This window comes from Panulirus ornatus, chromosome 9, assembly GCF_036320965.1.
Source record: "Panulirus ornatus isolate Po-2019 chromosome 9, ASM3632096v1, whole genome shotgun sequence".
NCBI classification, from domain to species: Eukaryota; Metazoa; Arthropoda; class Malacostraca; order Decapoda; family Palinuridae; genus Panulirus; species Panulirus ornatus.
Genome location: NC_092232.1, coordinates 35890695 through 35908819, shown reverse-complemented (window position 1 = coordinate 35908819; position 18125 = coordinate 35890695). Strand labels below are relative to the sequence as shown.

At 41.1% G+C, this 18125-nt stretch overlaps 1 protein-coding gene across 2 annotated transcripts in view; it reads left to right on the top strand.

Moving 5' to 3' along the window:
* Positions 1-18125, top strand: part of LOC139750339 (methylthioribose-1-phosphate isomerase) — a 155246-nt gene that overhangs the window by 76351 nt on the left and 60770 nt on the right. For both annotated transcript variants that reach the window (XM_071665020.1, XM_071665019.1), the window contains exons 2-3: positions 4578-4810; positions 7688-7893. In XM_071665020.1, the coding sequence (XP_071521121.1) occupies positions 4578-4810; positions 7688-7893 (439 nt within the window). The remainder of the gene's footprint in view (positions 1-4577; positions 4811-7687; positions 7894-18125) is intronic.

Sequence of the window (18125 nt, the reverse complement as noted above, 5' to 3'; positions counted from 1 at the left end):
AATGGAAAAAGGTGAGAACAATGGAAGTAAGGGGAGTGGGGGAGGAATGGGATGTATTTAGGGAATCAGTGATGGATTGCGCAAAAGATGCTTGTGGCATGAGAAGAGTGGGAGGTGGGTTGATTAGAAAGGGTAGTGAGTGGTGGGATGAAGAAGTAAGATTATTAGTGAAAGAGAAGAGAGAGGCATTTGGATGATTTTTGCAGGGAAAAAATGCAATTGAGTGGGAGATGTATAAAAGAAAGAGACAGGAGGTCAAGAGAAAAGTGCAAGAGGTGAAAAAGAGGGCAAATGAGAGTTGGGGTGAGAGAGTATCATTAAATTTTAGGGAGAATAAAAAGATGTTCTGGAAGGAGGTAAATAAAGTGCTTAAGACAAGGGAGCAAATGGGAACTTCAGTGAAGGGCACAAATGGGGAGGTGATAACAAGTAGTGGTGATGTGAGAAAGAGATGGAGTGAGTATTTTGAAGGTTTGTTGAATGTGTTTGATGATAGAGTGGCAGATATAGGGTGTTTTGGTCGAGGTGGTGTGCAAAGTGAGAGGGTTAGGGAAAATGATTTGGTAAACAGAGAAGAGGTAGTAAAAGCTTTGCGGAAGATGAAAGCCGGCAAGGCAGCAGGTTTGGATGGTATTGCAGTGGAATTTATTAAAAAAGGGGGTGACTGTATTTTTGACTGGTTGGTAAGGTTATTTAATGTATGTATGACTCATGGTGAGGTGCCTGAGGATTGGCAGAATGCGTGCATAGTGCCATTGTACAAAGGCAAAGGGGATAAGAGTGAGTGCTCAAATTTCAGAGGTATAAGTTTGTTGAGTATTTCTGGTAGATTATATGGGAGGGTATTGATTGAGAGGGTGAAGACATGTACAGAGCATCAGATTGGGGAAGAGCAGTGTGGTTTCAGAAGTGGTAGAGGATGTGTGGATCAGGTGTTTGCTTTGAAGAATGTATGTGAGAAATACTTAGAAAAGCAAATGGATTTGTATGTAGCATTTATGGATCTGGAGAAGGCTTATGATAGAGTTGATAGAGATGCTCTGTGGAAGGTATTAAGAATATACGGTGTGGGAGGCAAGTTGTTAGAAGCAGTGAAAAGTTTTTATCGAGGATGTAAGGCATGTGTACGTGTAGGAAGAGAGGAAAGTGATTGGTTCTCAGTGAATGTAGGTTTGCGGCAGGGGTGTGTGATGTCTCCATGGTTGTTTAATTTGTTTATGGATGGAGTTGTTAGGGAGGTGAATGCAAGAGTTTTGGAAAGAGGGGCAAGTATGAAGTCTGTTGTGGATGAGAGAGCTTGGGAAGTGAGTCAGTTGTTGTTCACTGATGATACAGCGCTGGTGGCTGATTCATGTGAGAAACTGCAGAAGCTGGTGACTGAGTTTGGTAAAGTGTGTGAAAGAAGAAAGTTAAGAGTAAATGTGAATAAGAGCAAGGTTATTAGGTACAGTAGGGTTGAGGGTCAAGTCAATTGGGAGGTAAGTTTGAATGGAGAAAAACTGGAGGAAGTAAAGTGTTTTAGATATCTGGGAGTGGATCTGGCAGCGGATGGAACCATGGAAGCGGAAGTGGATCATAGGGTGGGGGAGGGGGCGAAAATTCTGGGAGCCTTGAAGAATGTGTGGAAGTCGAGAACATTATCTCGGAAAGCAAAAATGGGTATGTTTGAAGGAATAGTGGTTCCAACAATTTTGTATGGTTGCGAGGAGTGGGCTATGGATAGAGTTGTGTGCAGGAGGGTGGATGTGCTGGAAATGAGATGTTTGAGGACAGTGTGTGGTGTGAGGTGGTTTGATCGAGTAAGTAACGTAAGGGTAAGAGAGATGTATGGAAATAAAAAGAGCGTGGTTGAAAGAGCAGAAGAGGGTGTTTTGAAATGGTTTGGGCACACGGAGAGAATGAGTGAGGAAAGATTGACCAAGAGGATATATGTGTCAGAGGTGGAGGGAAGGAGGAGAAGTGGGAGACCAAATTGGAGGTGGAAAGATGGAGTGAAAAAGATTTTGTGTGATCGGGGCCTGAACATGCAGGAGGGTGAAAGGAGGGCAAGGAATAGAGTGAATTGGATTGATGTGGTGTACCGGGGTTGACGTGCTGTCAGTGGATTGAATCAGGGCATGTGAAGCATCTGGGGTAAACCATGGAAAGCTGTGTAGGTATGTATATTTGCGTGTGTGGACGTGTATGTATATACATGTGTATGGGGGTGGGTTGGGCCATTTCTTTCGTCCGTTTCCTTGCGCTACCTCGCAAATGCGGGAGACAGCCACAAAGCAAAAAAAAAAAAAAATAAATCAACATTTGTATACATTACTTACAGTCTGACATTAATTTTTCTTAATAGTTCTGCTCCCCTTTTGGTGTTATAGGAGCTTCTTGCTTCACTTAGAATCTCCAGTTTATTTGCCCTCTGATTGCATTCTTTGCTTTTCTACCTTTCTTCCCTTGCTTTATTACATTTGATGAATACCCCACTGAATTCCACCTTGTTTTTAAGTTTTTTGCTTGTCTAAGTACCTCCCGGCTTGATGACTCCAAGGTAAACATAATTATATCTGGTAGTCCCTTTATGTCTTGATCATAACACCCATTTGTTTCCCATTCTTTTATCACAGGTATTGCATCTGGCAATTTTATAGCTTCTAGTTATTTCAGTGACCATTGTTCTTTCTTACTCTTCTCTTCTTTATCTGGTATATGATCTTACAAACAAAAATAATTAGTGAGTCACATCTGTCTACTTCCTACTTTGCTAGTCTTTTTAATTTTGGTACCTTCCATGTTTCGACTAGATCTTTCATTGTTGCACTGTCTACCTCTCTGTTACTAACTTTCTCAAAAATATTCCTTTTTGCTAACGAGTGCTGGTCCTGTATGCTCTTCACTTTATTGAACCCTTAAGCAACTAAGCCATAAACTTTCTTGATTACTATGTGTCTTATCGTGCATATTATTCTTCTCTTGTCAACGTCTGTTAGCCCCAGGTGTGTTTTACTACATCAGTGTCTTTATGACTTTGGCTCCCTGCTCATTGGAACATTAAACTTCAGCTTGAAAATTAGTTGGGATCATGGTTACAAGTTGCTTTTAATGCATTAAGTTAATAAATCCAAAAAATTTGATGTTAGGAAATTAGATACAGGTAATTACCACATTCTTTATAACTGTATGTTGTGTCTGTGTTACTACTGAAATTAAGCACATCCCTTTGAGCCTTAGTTGAATATGAAAAAAAGAATTATATCTTGAAGGGTTGTATTTCCCCTTTTGCTTGTTTTAAGCAAATAGATGGTTAAAGTTTCTTTTCAGGTGGTCCAGCACAAGAAAGCCATGTGTTTTTGTAGGTTATGTGTGGGGTAGCTTGTGAAAATGCTAGAATTCTTAACAAGCTCACAGAAGGGTTTGGTACTGAATGAGGCTTTCATAAATTGTGACCATTTATGAGTCAGGTTTTTGAAAATTAGATGAGGAATTCATATGTCAGCTTACAGTATCTTTTTTAGCCCACTGCTAGATGCAGAAAATTGTCCGGGACCATTCATTTGGTATTGAATCCAGATTTTTATTGGCTTTACATTGCAAGTTATCAGCTATTCTCTTGTAAAAAATAGTAAGATATTTTCATAACCCTGATAGAGGTGATGGTTATGATATATCAGGCCCTGAAAGTGTCAAGATGCCATGCAATTTATTCCATTCAAGTAATGGCTTTGACTGCTAAATGTAACACTTTTATCCTCAGTTTTCTTAAAGTAATAATGTCTCATATCCACTTTTGTGTTACATAGCTGTATATATCCACCCGCAAGGACCCCTGTTTGTGATTATTGTCAAGAACTGCAACCTTTGGATGATCTTTCTCTTTCTGGAAGACTACAGTATTGATATAACTTTACAGTTTATCTCTCTTGGAAAAGATGGTATTGTATATGTTGTCTCTTTCTTGGGTAGCAGTCTTCCAGACAAGAATTAGCTACTCAAGGGACTTTGGTGTAACAGAGAAAAAAATCATATACTAATATTCCCCCGTATACTTTTGAATTTTTCTTTTTAACTCGGTAACTCAGGAAGAGAACTAAACATGACCTGTGTGTTACAAGACTTCACATTTTACAAAAGAGTCAGTTTAAGATTAGCCTATACAAATATCATGTTTAAGTTTCTTAAGTGTTTGTTTTAATCCTTCTGATATGGTGCAGGCCTATTGAGGATTTCAAAGTTAGCTACTAAAACCTAGAAAAGGTGGTTACCTTGTTCGTGGCATAGGTGCTATGTAAGCATGATGCTATCTAGTCTTTTTTTATTAATGATTTGTGAGTAATAGTTCCTTTTGCTTTTTAGAAATTGCACAGCACAGTTTTATCTTCTACACAGATTCATGTACAAGGTATACTTAGTATAACAAGGGCACTGAGTCATGTTAGCATGAACAGTATAAGGAAAGTGTTTTTAGAATTTAATGTAGTTTTTTTGTAACAGTTTGAAATATCATACATACTCTATTGCAGATCACACCTTTTGTTCTGTTAGACACATCACTTTTATAATAACAAATGTATCTTTGCTTTTTTTGACAGGTCAGGGGAGCACCTGCAATTGCAATTGTAGGTTGCCTTAGTCTAGCAACTGAGCTGATTCATTCATCATTTAAAGACAAAGATGAATTGCTTAAAGCCATATCTGAGAAAATCCATTATCTAGTAACAGCTCGACCTACTGCTGTCAACATGAAAAGAGCTGCTGACCAATTGACATCTTTTAGCAAGAGGTTACATCGTGAAAATGTGTCTTTAGCAGAGATGGTCAGCTTGTGAGTATCATATCTCAGTGCTTTTGTTTATGTTTTTTTTATATTTGTCACTGGACATATGTTTCAGTCATATGCTTTAGGTTCTTTTTGTTATGACTGTAACATTTAGGTTTGAGTTCTTATTGTAAATAAGGCAGTTATATGACCTGTTATTGTAATTTGATATGAACAATAGCACGAACATTGTGCTCTAACAGCCTTGTATTTCATTGATTGGTATGATTCATTTGTTTTACGTATGATTACTTCTTTGCACATTGTGGGGAGTGGGTTTTACACTCATGGGCCCCTTCTCTTTCTTGATGGTACAAAAAGTACCATCAAAGAGACTTACATTTCAAGTTGTTGGCATTCACAAAAGTCAAGAATCCAGGCTGTGGAAATGAGCTATTTGAGAAGAGCATGTGGTGTGACTAGATTGAATGATGAAAGAAATGAAAGGTTGTATGAGAGGTGTGGTAAGGCAAGGAATGCAAAGGGAGTGAATCATGGAGTGGTAGAATGGGTGAAACGTATTAATTTGAGGTGGTTTGGGCATGTGGAAAAAATGGAAGACTGGGATTTACAAGGAGACTGTATGAATGTACAATTAAAAGGGTTGGTGTGAGGGGAAGACCATCTGTGACATGGGCAAATAGGGTGGGGGACTACTGGAGGAGATAAACAAAGGAAGAATGCATGGCATGGTGTATGCGAGAGAGGCATGTAAGGACGGGGATAAGTGGAGACACTTTTGCCGTAGTCACTTCTTGATGGGAGTCCCCGGAGGGATTAGTCATCAGAGATATAGATATATAGGCATTCACAGTCTCTGCTTATAACTACTCCAAACTTCCACCACCCCAACACTAAACTAGTATTTCTTTACATCCTCTTTCTCAGTATCTGACCATGGCTTCTTGTAACTCTGGAACTCCACCTCATGAAGAACTGTTTTTAGTCATCATACAACAGATTTAGGAACTTGTATATTGTTATTAGGGTAATCCTCGAAGGTGGACAGCAGTGTGGCCTTCAACCTTCCATTGTAATTAAGCTTTTAATTTTTGTACTACTGTCTTGGTTCCTGTTCTCTGGCCCTACTCAATCATATCTGTAATTCCTTAGGTGCAGGGACCAGACCTGAAAGACATAGTCTGTCATGAATAGCTTACCAAACATTTCTTATCCATATACTAGAATGCAGTCTTAACAGTTGTTTGTACACAGTTTTCTTTTGTCACAGTTTTCCTGATGTGAAACTTTGTTGACAGATCAGATACAGTGTCAGCCCCTTAATTTTTTCACACAATTATCCCCATAGCTCATTTCATGCCAAGAAGTATGTAAACTGGGGCCTTCTTTTGTTGTGTTACATCCATGTTACCTTGCATGTATTTGGAGTGTATGTGTGTGTGTGTGTGTGTGTGTGTGTGTGTGTGTGTGTGTGTGTATGATTATGTACATGTATGGGTAGGGAATTTTTTTACTCATGGGGCCCCATTTCTAGAACCTTGTCTGTTCTGATATATTGAATTCTGTAAGCTGTTTCTTTATTATTACCTCATTCAGTCTGTTCCATTCATCCACTACTCCTACATTGTAACCATACTTTACTATCTTTTTTAAAAAGTTTCTTGCTTCATTTGTCCTCTGGCTGGCCTGTCCTTACATCTTTTGAGAATTATTCTCTGTCTCTGTCATCACTTTGGTTAAAAACTCTAAAGGTTGTTTAACCATACTTTACCATCTTTTTTAAAAAGTTTCTTGCTTCATTTGTCCTCTAGCTGGCCTGTCCTTACATCTTTTGAGAATTATTCTCTGTCTCTGTCATCATTTTGGTTAAAAACTCTAAAGGTTGTTTTTAGGTCACCCCTCAATATGTCTCTTTCATGGTGGGATAATTTAGGCCTCTTGCTTTACCCTGTAACTGGCTTTCCTTAATGCTGGTACCATCTTTGTTGCCTCCCTCTGGACTTTCTATGTTGATTCTTTGTGCTTCTGTAGTTGTGACCAAATTTAAGAGGCAAATTCTAATATTGGCCTTCTTTAGGACGCAAACAGCCTGCTGAATATTTCCTTATCCACAACATTGAGTTTAGTTCTTATAATTACCAGCAGACATTTGGTCTCCTTAACTATTCTAGTATGATGGGACTTTAGGGACAGGTTAGGGATGATGTTGACTCTCATATGTCTTTTGCACACACATTCCTGGAGCTTAATTCCTTCCATGGAATAAATATTCATATTAAGACCTTTATCTGTGATTCATCATCATTACTGTACATTTACTCAGGTTGAATTTCATCAACAATTTATCAGACCAACTTTTGAGTCTAAGTCCACTTGTAAGTTAATGCAAGTCTCCTCACTTTTTACATCTCTCCTTACAATTATATCATCTGCATACATATTCAGGTATGAGACCATACCCACTGGCAAGTCATTTACATAACTGTGCAGCTTTCCAATGGTGATCTCATCCCTTTTCGAGGAGGTACCCCTGACATGTGTTCTGCTTTCCCTCTCTTTAAGATAATCCATCCAGCAATGGAATCATCTTTCTCATTCTTGCCAGATGTTCCTGCTTCTGTATCAGCCTCCCTTGCGGTAGTGTGTCAGATCTCTATGGCAGTCCATGTACAAACAGTTCAGCCTTCTTTTTTGTCTAGAACTAAGCTCATTCTTCTCTAGAAATCCAAGACATTCATTATACATTACCTTCCTTCCTTGAAACCTTGTTCATAACACTCATTGAGTTGGGAAATGCATGTAATTGATTGAATGAATAGATTTTGTGGAATATACAAAATTTCATTCTAGTATATGGAATGTCATGGAGTAATATCTCTGTATGTAATATGCATAATATGTTGTAATTATGGTACTTTTCAGGGTAATTGAGTGGTGTCAGAAGATGTTGGAAGATGATGTTAGCACTAACAAGAAAATAGGAGATTTTGGTGCAGAATCAATTTTGAAATCTGTTAAAGACAGGAAGGTGAAATTACTTACACACTGCAACACTGGCTCATTAGCAACTGCTGGTTATGGCACTGCTCTGGGTGTTGTTCGATCAATTTATGGGTCTGGACAACTAGGTAAGTTGATTAAATTTTCATAGTTAAATACTTCATGCAGTGGTGCATGTAAAAGAGGATTTACCAGTATATATGAAGTAGTTTGGGAACAGATAGTAAAAATTATGATTTCAGTACTTTTTATGAAATATTTTAATGTCTTATCCCTGGGGATAGGGAAGAAAGAATACTTCCCATGGATTCCCCACGTCATAGAAGGCAAATAAAAGGGGAGGGAGCAGGAGGCTAGAAATTCTCCCCTCTCGTTTCTTACTCTTCAAAAAAAAAAAGGAACAGACACAGGGGCCAAGTAAGGATATTCCCTCAAAGGCTCAGTCCTCTGTTCTTGATGCTACCTTGCAAATCCGGGAAATGGCGAATATATTCATTATTATTAAACATTCTCGTGTTAGCGAGGTAGTGCAAGGAAACAGATGAAAGATTGGCCCAACCCAACCATCTATATACACATGTACATATTCATACTTCCTGCCCTCATCCATTCCTGTTGCCACTCCGCCACACCTGAAATGGCACCCCCTCCCCCAAACGCGTGTGAGGCACTAGAAAAAGACAACAAAGGCCACATTCTTTCATACTCAGTCTCTAACTGTCATGTGTAATGCACCGAAATCACAGCTCCCTTTCCACATCCAGGCTCCACAAAACTTTCCATGGTTTACCCCAGATGCTTCACATGCCCTGGTTCAATCCATTGATAGCATATCGACCCCGGTATACTGCATCGTTCCAGTTCCCTCTGTTCCTTGCACGCTTTTCACCCTCCTGTATGTTCAGGCCCTGATTTGTCAAAATCTTTTTCACTCCATCCTTTCACCTCCAATTTGATCTCCCACTTCTCCTTGTTCCCTCCACCTTTGACACATATATCTCTTTGTCATCCTTTCCTCACTCATTCTCTCCCCATGACCAAACCATTTCAGTACACCCTCTTCTGCTCTCTCAACCACACTCTTTTTGTTACCACACATCTCTCTTACCCTTTCATTACTTAATCAAACCACCTCACACCACATATTGTCCTCACACATTTTATTTCCAACACATCCAACCTCCTCCGCACAACCCCTGTCTATAGCCCATGTCTCGCAGCCATATAACATTGTTAGAACCACTGTTCCTTCAAACATACCCATTTTTGCTCTCCGAGATTATGTTTTCACCTTCCACACATTCTTCACTGCTCCCAGAACTTTCACCCCCTCCCCCACCCCAAGACTCACTACCGCTTCCATTGTTCCATCTGCTGCTAAATCCACTCCCAGATATCTAAAACACTTCATTGCAGTTTCTCACCCTAATCAGCCATCGCAACTAACTCACTTCCCAAGCCATCTCATCCACAACAGACTGCATACTCGCCCCTCTTTCCAAAACTCTTGCATTCACCTCCCTAACAACCCCATCCACAAACAAATTAAACAACCATGGAGACATCACGCGACCCTGCCGCAAACCGACGGTCACTGAGAACCAATCACTTACCTCTCCTCTCTTCCTACTCTTACACATGCTTTACATCCTCGATACAAACTTTTCACTGCTTCTAGCAACTTGCTTCCCACACCATATACTCTTAATGCCTTCCACAGAGCATCTCTATCACCTCTGTCATATGCCATCTCCAGATCCATAAGTGCTACATATAAATCCATTTGTTTTTCCAAGTATTTCTCACATACATTCTTCAAAGCAAACACCTGAACCACACATCCTCTACCACTTCTAAAACCACACTGCTCTTCCCCAGTCTGATGCTCTGTACATGCCTTCACCCTCTCAATCAATACCCTCCCATATAAATTCCCAGGAATACTAAACAAACTTATACCTCTATAATGTGAACACTTACCTTTATCCCCTTTGCCTTTTTATAATGGCACTATACATGCATTCTGCCAATCCTCAGGCACTTCCATGAGCCATACATACATTGAATATCCTCATCAACCAGTCAACAACACAGTTGCCCCTTTTTTTTTAGATTTCCCTGCAATACCATCCAAACCCATAGTCTTGCTGGCTTTCATTTTCCGCAAAGCTTTCACAACCTCTTCTCTGTTTACCAAACCATTCTTCCCGACAGCTCTCACTTTGCACACCACCTCGACCAAAACACCCTATATATTCATATATTTTTTTATTATACTTTGGCACTGTCTCCCACAGTAGCGAGGTAGCACAAGGAAACAGACGAAAGAATGGCCCAGCCCACCCACATGCATATGTATATACATACCTATACATTTCAACTTATACATATATATATATATATATATATATATATATATATATATATATATATATATATATATTTTTTTTTTTTTTTTTTTTTTTTTTTTTTTTTTTTACTTTGTCGCTGTCTCCCTGCGTTTGCGAGGTAGCGCAAGGAAACAGACGAAAGAAATGGCCCAACCCCCCCCCCCCATACACATGTATATACATACGTCCACACACGCAAATATACATACCTACACAGCTTTCCATGGTTTACCCCAGACGCTTCACATGCCTTGATTCAATCCACTGACAGCACGTCAACCCCTGTATACCACATGACTCCAATTCACTCTATTCCTTGCCCTCCTTTCACCCTCCTGCATGTTCAGGCCCCGATCACACAAAATCTTTTTCACTCCATCTTTCCACCTCCAAGTTTGGTCTCCCTCTTCTCCTCGTTCCCTCCACCTCCGACACATATATCCTCTTGGTCAATCTCTCCTCACTCATTCTCTCCATGTGCCCAAACCATTTCAAAACACCCTCTTCTGCTCTCTCAACCACGCTCTTTTTATTTCCACACATCTCTCTTACCCTTACGTTACTTACTCGATCAAACCACCTCACACCACACATTGTCCTCAAACATCTCATTTCCAGCACATCCATCCTCCTGCGCACATCTCTATCCATAGCCCACGCCTCGCAACCATACAACATTGTTGGAACCACTATTCCCTCAAACATATATATATATATATATATATTATATATTTTTTTTTTTTTTTTTTTTTTTTTGCTTTATCGATGTCTCCCGCGTTTGCGAGGTAGCGCAAGGAAACAGACGAAAGAAATGGCCCAACCCACCCCCATACACATGTATATACATACGTCCACACTCACAAATATACATACCTACACAGCTTTCCATAGTTTACCCCAGACGCTTCACATGCCCTGATTCAATCCACTGACAGCACGTCAACCCCGGTATACCACATCGCTCCAACTCACTCTATTTCTTACCCTCCTTTCACCCTCCTGCATGTTCAGGCCCCGATCACACAAAATCTTTTTCACTCCATCTTTCCACCTCCAATTTGGTCTCCCTCTTCTCCTCGTTCCCTCCACCTCCGACACATATATCCTCTTGGTCAATCTTTCCTCACTCATTCTCTCCCTGTGACCAAACCATTTCAAAACACCCTCCTCTGCTCTCTCAACCACGCTCTTTTTATTTCCACACATCTCTCTTACCCTTACGTTACTTACTCGATCAAACCACCTCACACCACACATTGTCCTCAAACATCTCATTTCCAGCACATCCATCCTCCTGCGCACAACTCTATCCATAGTCCACGCCTCGCAACCATACAACATTGTTGGAACCACTATTCCTTCAAACATACCCATTTTTGCTTTCCGAGATAATGTTCTCGACTTCCACACATTCTTCAAGGCTCCCAGAATTTTCGCCCCCTCCCCCACCCTATGATCCACTTCCGCTTCCATGGTTCCATCCGCTGCCAGATCCACTCCCAGATATCTAAAACACTTCACTTCCTCCAGTTTTTCTCCATTCAAACTCACCTCCCAATTGACTTGACCCTCAACCCTACTGTACCTAATAACCTTGCTCTTATTCACATTTACTCTTAACTTTCTTCTTCACACACTTTACCAAACTCAGTCACCAGCTTCTGCAGTTTCTCACATGAATCAGCCACCAGCGCTGTATCATCAGCGAACAACAACTGACTCACTTCCCAAGCTCTCTCATCCCCAACAGACTTCATACTTGCCCCTCTTTCCAAAACTCTTGCATTCACCTCCCTAACAACCCCATCCATAAACAAATTAAACAACCATGGAGACATCACACACCCCTGCCGCAAACCTACATTCACTGAGAACCAATCACTTTCCTCTCTTCCTACACGTACACATGCCTTACATCCTCGATAAAAACTTTTCACTGCTTCTAACAACTTTCCTCCCACACCATATATTCTTAATACCTTCCACAGAGCATCTCTATCAACTCTATCATATGCCTTCTCCAGATCCATAAATGCTACATACAAATCCATTTGCTTTTCTAAGTATTTCTCACATACATTCTTCAAAGCAAATATATATATATATATATATATATATATATATATATACATTTTTTTTTTTTTATTACTTTGTCGCTGTCTCCCGCGTTTGCAAGGTAGTGCAAGGAAACAGACGAAAGAAATGGCCCAACCCACCTCCATACACATGCCTTGATTCAATCCACTGACAGCACGTCAACCCCGGTATACCACATCGCTCCAATTCACTCTATTCTTTGCCCTCCTTTCACCCTCCTGCATGTTCAGGCCCCGATCACACAAAATCTTTTTCACTCCATCTTTCCACCTCCAATTTGGTCTCCCTCTTCTCCTCGTTCCCTCCACCTCCGACACATATATCCTCTTGGTCAATCTTTCCTCACTCATTCTCTCCATGTGACCAAACCATTTCAAAACACCCTCTTCTGCTCTCTCAACCACGCTCTTTTTATTTCCACACATCTCTCTTACCCTTACGTTACTTACTCGATCAAACCACCTCACACCACACATTGTCCTCAAACATCTCATTTCCAGCACATCCATCCTCCTGCGCACAACTCTATCCATAGTCCACGCCTCTCAACCATACAACATTGTTGGAACCACTATTCCTTCAAACATACCCATTTTTGCTTTCCGAGATAATGTTCTCGACTTCCACACATTCTTCAAGGCTCCCAGAATTTTCGCCCCCTCCCCCACCCTATGATCCACTTCCGCTTCCATGGTTCCATCCGCTGCCAGATCCACTCCCAGATATCTAAAACACTTCACTTCCTCCAGTTTTTCTCCATTCAAACTCACCTCCCAATTGAATTGACCCTCAACCCTACTGTACCTAATAACCTTGCTCTTATTCACATTTACTCTTAACTTTCTTCTTTCACACACTTTACCAAACTCAGTCACCAGCTTCTGCAGTTTCTCACATGAATCAGCCACCAGCACTGTATCATCAGCGAACAACAACTGACTCACTTCCCAAGCTCTCTCATCCCCAATAGACATCATACTTGCCCCTCTTTCCAAAACTCTTGCATTCACCTCCCTAACAACCCCAACCATAAACAAATTAAACAACCATGGAGACATCACACACCCCTGCCGCAAACCTACATTCACTGAGAACCAATCACTTTCCTCTCTTCCTACACGTACACATACCTTACATCCTCGATAAAAACTTTTCACTGCTTCTAACAACTTGCCTCCCACACCATATATTCTTAATACCTTCCACAGAGCATCTCTATCAACTCTATCATATGCCTTCTCCAGATCCATAAATGCTACATACAAATCCATTTGCTTTTCTAAGTATTTCTCACATACATTCTTCAAAGCAAACACCTGATCCACACATCCTCTACCACTTCTGAAACCACACTGCTCTTCCCCAATCTGATGCTCTGTACATGCCTTCACCTTCTCAATCAATACCCTCCCATATAATTTGCCAGGAATACTCAACAAACTTATACCTCTGTAATTTGAGCACTCACTCTTATCCCCTTTGCCTTTGTACAATGGCACTATGCACGCATTCCGCCAATCCTCAGGCACCTCACCATGAGTCATACATACATTAAATAACCTTACCAACCAGTCAACAATACAGTCACCCCCTTTTTTAATAAATTCCACTGCAATACCATCCAAACCTGCTGCCTTGCCGGCTTTCATCTTCCGCAAAGCTTTTACTACCTCTTCTCTGTTTACCAACTCATTTTCCCTAACCCTCGCACTTTGCACACCACCTCGACCAAAACACCCTATATCTGCAACTCTATCATCAAACACATTCAACAAACCTTCAAAATACTCACTCCATCTCCTTCTCACATCACCACTACTTGTTATCACCTCCCCATTTGCGCCCTTCACTGAAGTTCCCATTTGCTCCCTTGTCTTACGCACTTTATTTACCTCCTTCCAGAACATCTTTTAATTCTCCCTAAAATTTAATGATACTCTCTCACCCCAACTCTCATTTGCCCTTTTTTTCACCTCTTGCACCTTTCTCTTGACCTCCTGTCTCTTTCTTTTATACGTCTCCCACTCAATTTCATTTTTTCCCCTGCAAAAATCGTCCAAATGCCTCTCTCTTCTCTTTCACTAATACTCTTACTTCTTCATCCCACCACTCACTACCCTTTCTAATCAACCCACCTCCCACTCTTCTCATGCCACAAGCATCTTTTGCGCAATCCATCACTGATTCCCTAAATACATCCCATTCCTCCCCCACTCCCCTTACTTCCATTGTTCTCACCTTTTTCCATTCTGTACTCAGTCTCTCCTGGTACTTCCTCACACAAGTCTCCTTCCCAAGCTCACTTACTCTCACCACCCTCTTCACCCCAACATTCACTCTTCTTTTCTGAAAACCCATACAAATCTTCACCTTAGCCTCCACAAGATAATGATCAGACATCCCTCCAGTTGCACCTCTCAGCACATTAACATCCAAAAGTCTCTCTTCGCGCGCCTGTCAATTAACACGTAATCCAATAACGCTCTCTGGCCATCTCTCCTACTTACATAAGTATACTTATATATATCTCGCTTTTTAAACCAGGTATTCCCAATCATCAGTCCTTTTTCAGCACATAAATCTACAAGCTCTTCACCATTTCCATTTACAACACTGAACACCCCATGTATACCAATTATTCCCTCAACTGCCACATTACTCACCTTTGCATTCAAATCACCCAACACTATAACCCTGGTCTCGTGCATCAAAACCACTAACACACTCATTCAGCTGCTCCCAAAACACTTGCCTCTCATGATCTTTCTTCTCATGCCCAGGTGCATATGCACCAATAATCACCCATCTCTCTCCATCAACTTTCAGTTTTACCCATATTAATCGAGAATTTACTTTCTTACATTCTATCACATACTTCCACAACTCCTGTTTCAGGAGTACTGCTACTCCTTCCCTTGCTCTTGTCCTCTCACTAACCCCTGACTTTACTCCCAAGACATTCCCAAACCACTCTTCCCCTTTACCCTTGAGCTTCGTTTCACTCAGAGCCAAAACATCCAGGTTCCTTTCCTCAAACATACTACCTATCTCTCCTTTTTTCACATCTTGGTTACATCCACACACATTTAGGCACCCCAATCTGAGCCTTCGAGGAGGATGAGCACTCCCCGCGTGACTCCTTCTTCTGTTTCCCATTTTAGAAAGTTAAAAAAATACAAGGAGGGGAGGATTTCTGGCCCCCCGCTCCCGTCCCCTCTAGTCGCTTTCTACGACACGCGAGGAATGCGTGGGAAGTATTCTTTCACCCCTATCCCCAGGGATAATTTACATATATATATATATACACATACACACACATACACACACACACACACATGTATATATATATATATATATATATATATATATATATATATATATATATATATATATATATATATATTATTATTATTATTATTATTATAATACTTTGTCGCTGTCTCTCGCATTAGCGAGGTAGCGCAAGGAAACAGATGAAAGAATGGCCCAACCCACCCACATACACATGTATATACAGACACGTCCACACACGCACATATACATACCTATACATCTCAACGTACACATATATATGCACACACAGACATATACATATATACACATGTACATAATTCATACTGTCTGCCCTTATTCATTCCTGTCGTCACCCGCCACACATGAAATAACAACCCCCTCCCCCGCATGTGCACGAGTTAGCGCTTGGAAAAGACAACAAAGGCCACATTCATTCACGCTCAATCTCTAGCTGTCATGTATAATGCACCAAAACCACAGCTCCCTTTCCACATCCAGGCGCCACAGAACTTTCAGTGGTTTACCCCAGACACTTCACATGCTCTGGTTCAATCCATTGACAGCACGTCGACCCAGGTATACCACATCGTTCCAATTCCTTATATTCCTTGCACACCTTTCACCCTCCTGCATGTTCAGGCCCCGATCACTTAAAATCTTTTTCACTCCAGCTTTCCACCTCCAATTTGGTCTCCCACTTCTCCTCGTTCCCTCCACCTCTGACACATATATCATCTTTCTCAATCATTCCACACTCATTCTCTCCATGTGACCAAACCATTGCAAAACACCCTCTTCTGCTCTCTCAACCACACTCTTTTTATTACCACACATCTCTGTTACCCTTTCATTACTTATTCGATCAAACCACCTCACACCACATAGTGTCCTCAAACATCTCATTTCCAGCACATCCACCCTCCTCCGCACAACTCTTTCTATAGCCCACGCCTTGCAACCATATATCAATATTGGAACCACTATTCCTTCAAACATACCCATTTTTGCTTTCCAAGATAACATTCTCAACTTCCACACATTCTTCAACGCTCCAAGAACTTTCACCCCCTCCCCCACCCTATGATTCACTTCCGCTTCCACGGTTCCATCCGCTGCCAGATCCACTCCCAGATGTCTAAAACACTTCACTTCCTCCAGTTTTTCTCCATTCAAACACTTTCTCCAGTTTTTCTCCATTCAAACACTTTCTCCAGTTTTTCTCCATTCAAACTAACCTCCCAGTTGACTTGTCCCTCAACCCTACTGTATCTAATAACTTTGCTCTTATTCACATTTACTCTCAGCCTTCTTCTTTCACAAACTTTACCAAACTCAGTCACCAGCTTCTGCAGTTTCTCACCCGAATCAGCCACCACCGCTGTATCATCAGCGAATAATAACTGCCTCATTCCCAAGCTCTCTCATCCACAACAGACTGCATACTTGCCCCTCTTTCCAAAACTCTTGCATTCACCTCCCTAACAACCTCATCCATAAACAAATTAACACCATGGAGACATCACGCACCCCAGCCGCAAACCACCATTCACTGAGAACCAATCACTTTCCTCTCTTCCTACTCGTACATATGCCTTACATCCTCGATAAAAACTTTTCACTGCTTCTGACAACTTGCCTCCCACACCATATATTCTTAATACCTTCCACAGAGCATCTCTATGTACTCTATCATATTCCTTCTCCTGATCCATAAATGCTACGTACAAATCCATTTGCTTTTCTAAGTATTTCTCACATACATTCTTCAAAGCAAACACTTGATCCACACATCCTCAACCACTTCTGAAACCACACTGCTCTTCCCCAATCTTATGCTCTGTACATGCCTTCACCCTCTCAATCAATACCCTCCCATATAATTTCCCAGGAATACTCAACAAACTTATACCTCTTTAATTTGAGCACTCACTTTTATCCCCTTTGCCTTTGTGCAATGGCACTATGCAAGCATTCCACCAATCCTCAGGCACCTCATCATGAGTCATACATACATTAGATAACCTTACCAAACATTCAACAATACAGTCACCCCCTTTTTTAATAAATTCCAAACCTGCTGCCTTGCCGGCTTTCATCTTCCGCAAAGCTTTTACTACCTCTTCTCTGTTTACCAAATCATTCTCCCCAACCCTCTCACTTTGCACACCACCTCGACCACAGCACCCTATACCTGCCACTCTGTCATCAAACACATTTAACAAACCTTCAAAATACTCACTCCATCTCCTTCTTCCATCACCACTACTTGTTATCACCTCCCCATTTGCTCCCTTCACTGATGTTCCCATTTCTTCCCTTGTCTTACGCACAGACATAAACATATATACACATGCATGATTCATACCTCCTGCCTTTATTCATTCCCGTCGCCACCCTGCCACACATAAAATGGCAACCCCCTCCCCCTGCACATGCACGAGGTGGCGCCAGGCAAAAGACAACAAAGGCTACATTCATTCACACTCAGTCTGTAGCTGTCATGTATAATGCACTGAAACTATAGCTCCCTCTCCACATCCAGGCCCTACAAAACTTTCCATGGTTTACTCAAGACGCTT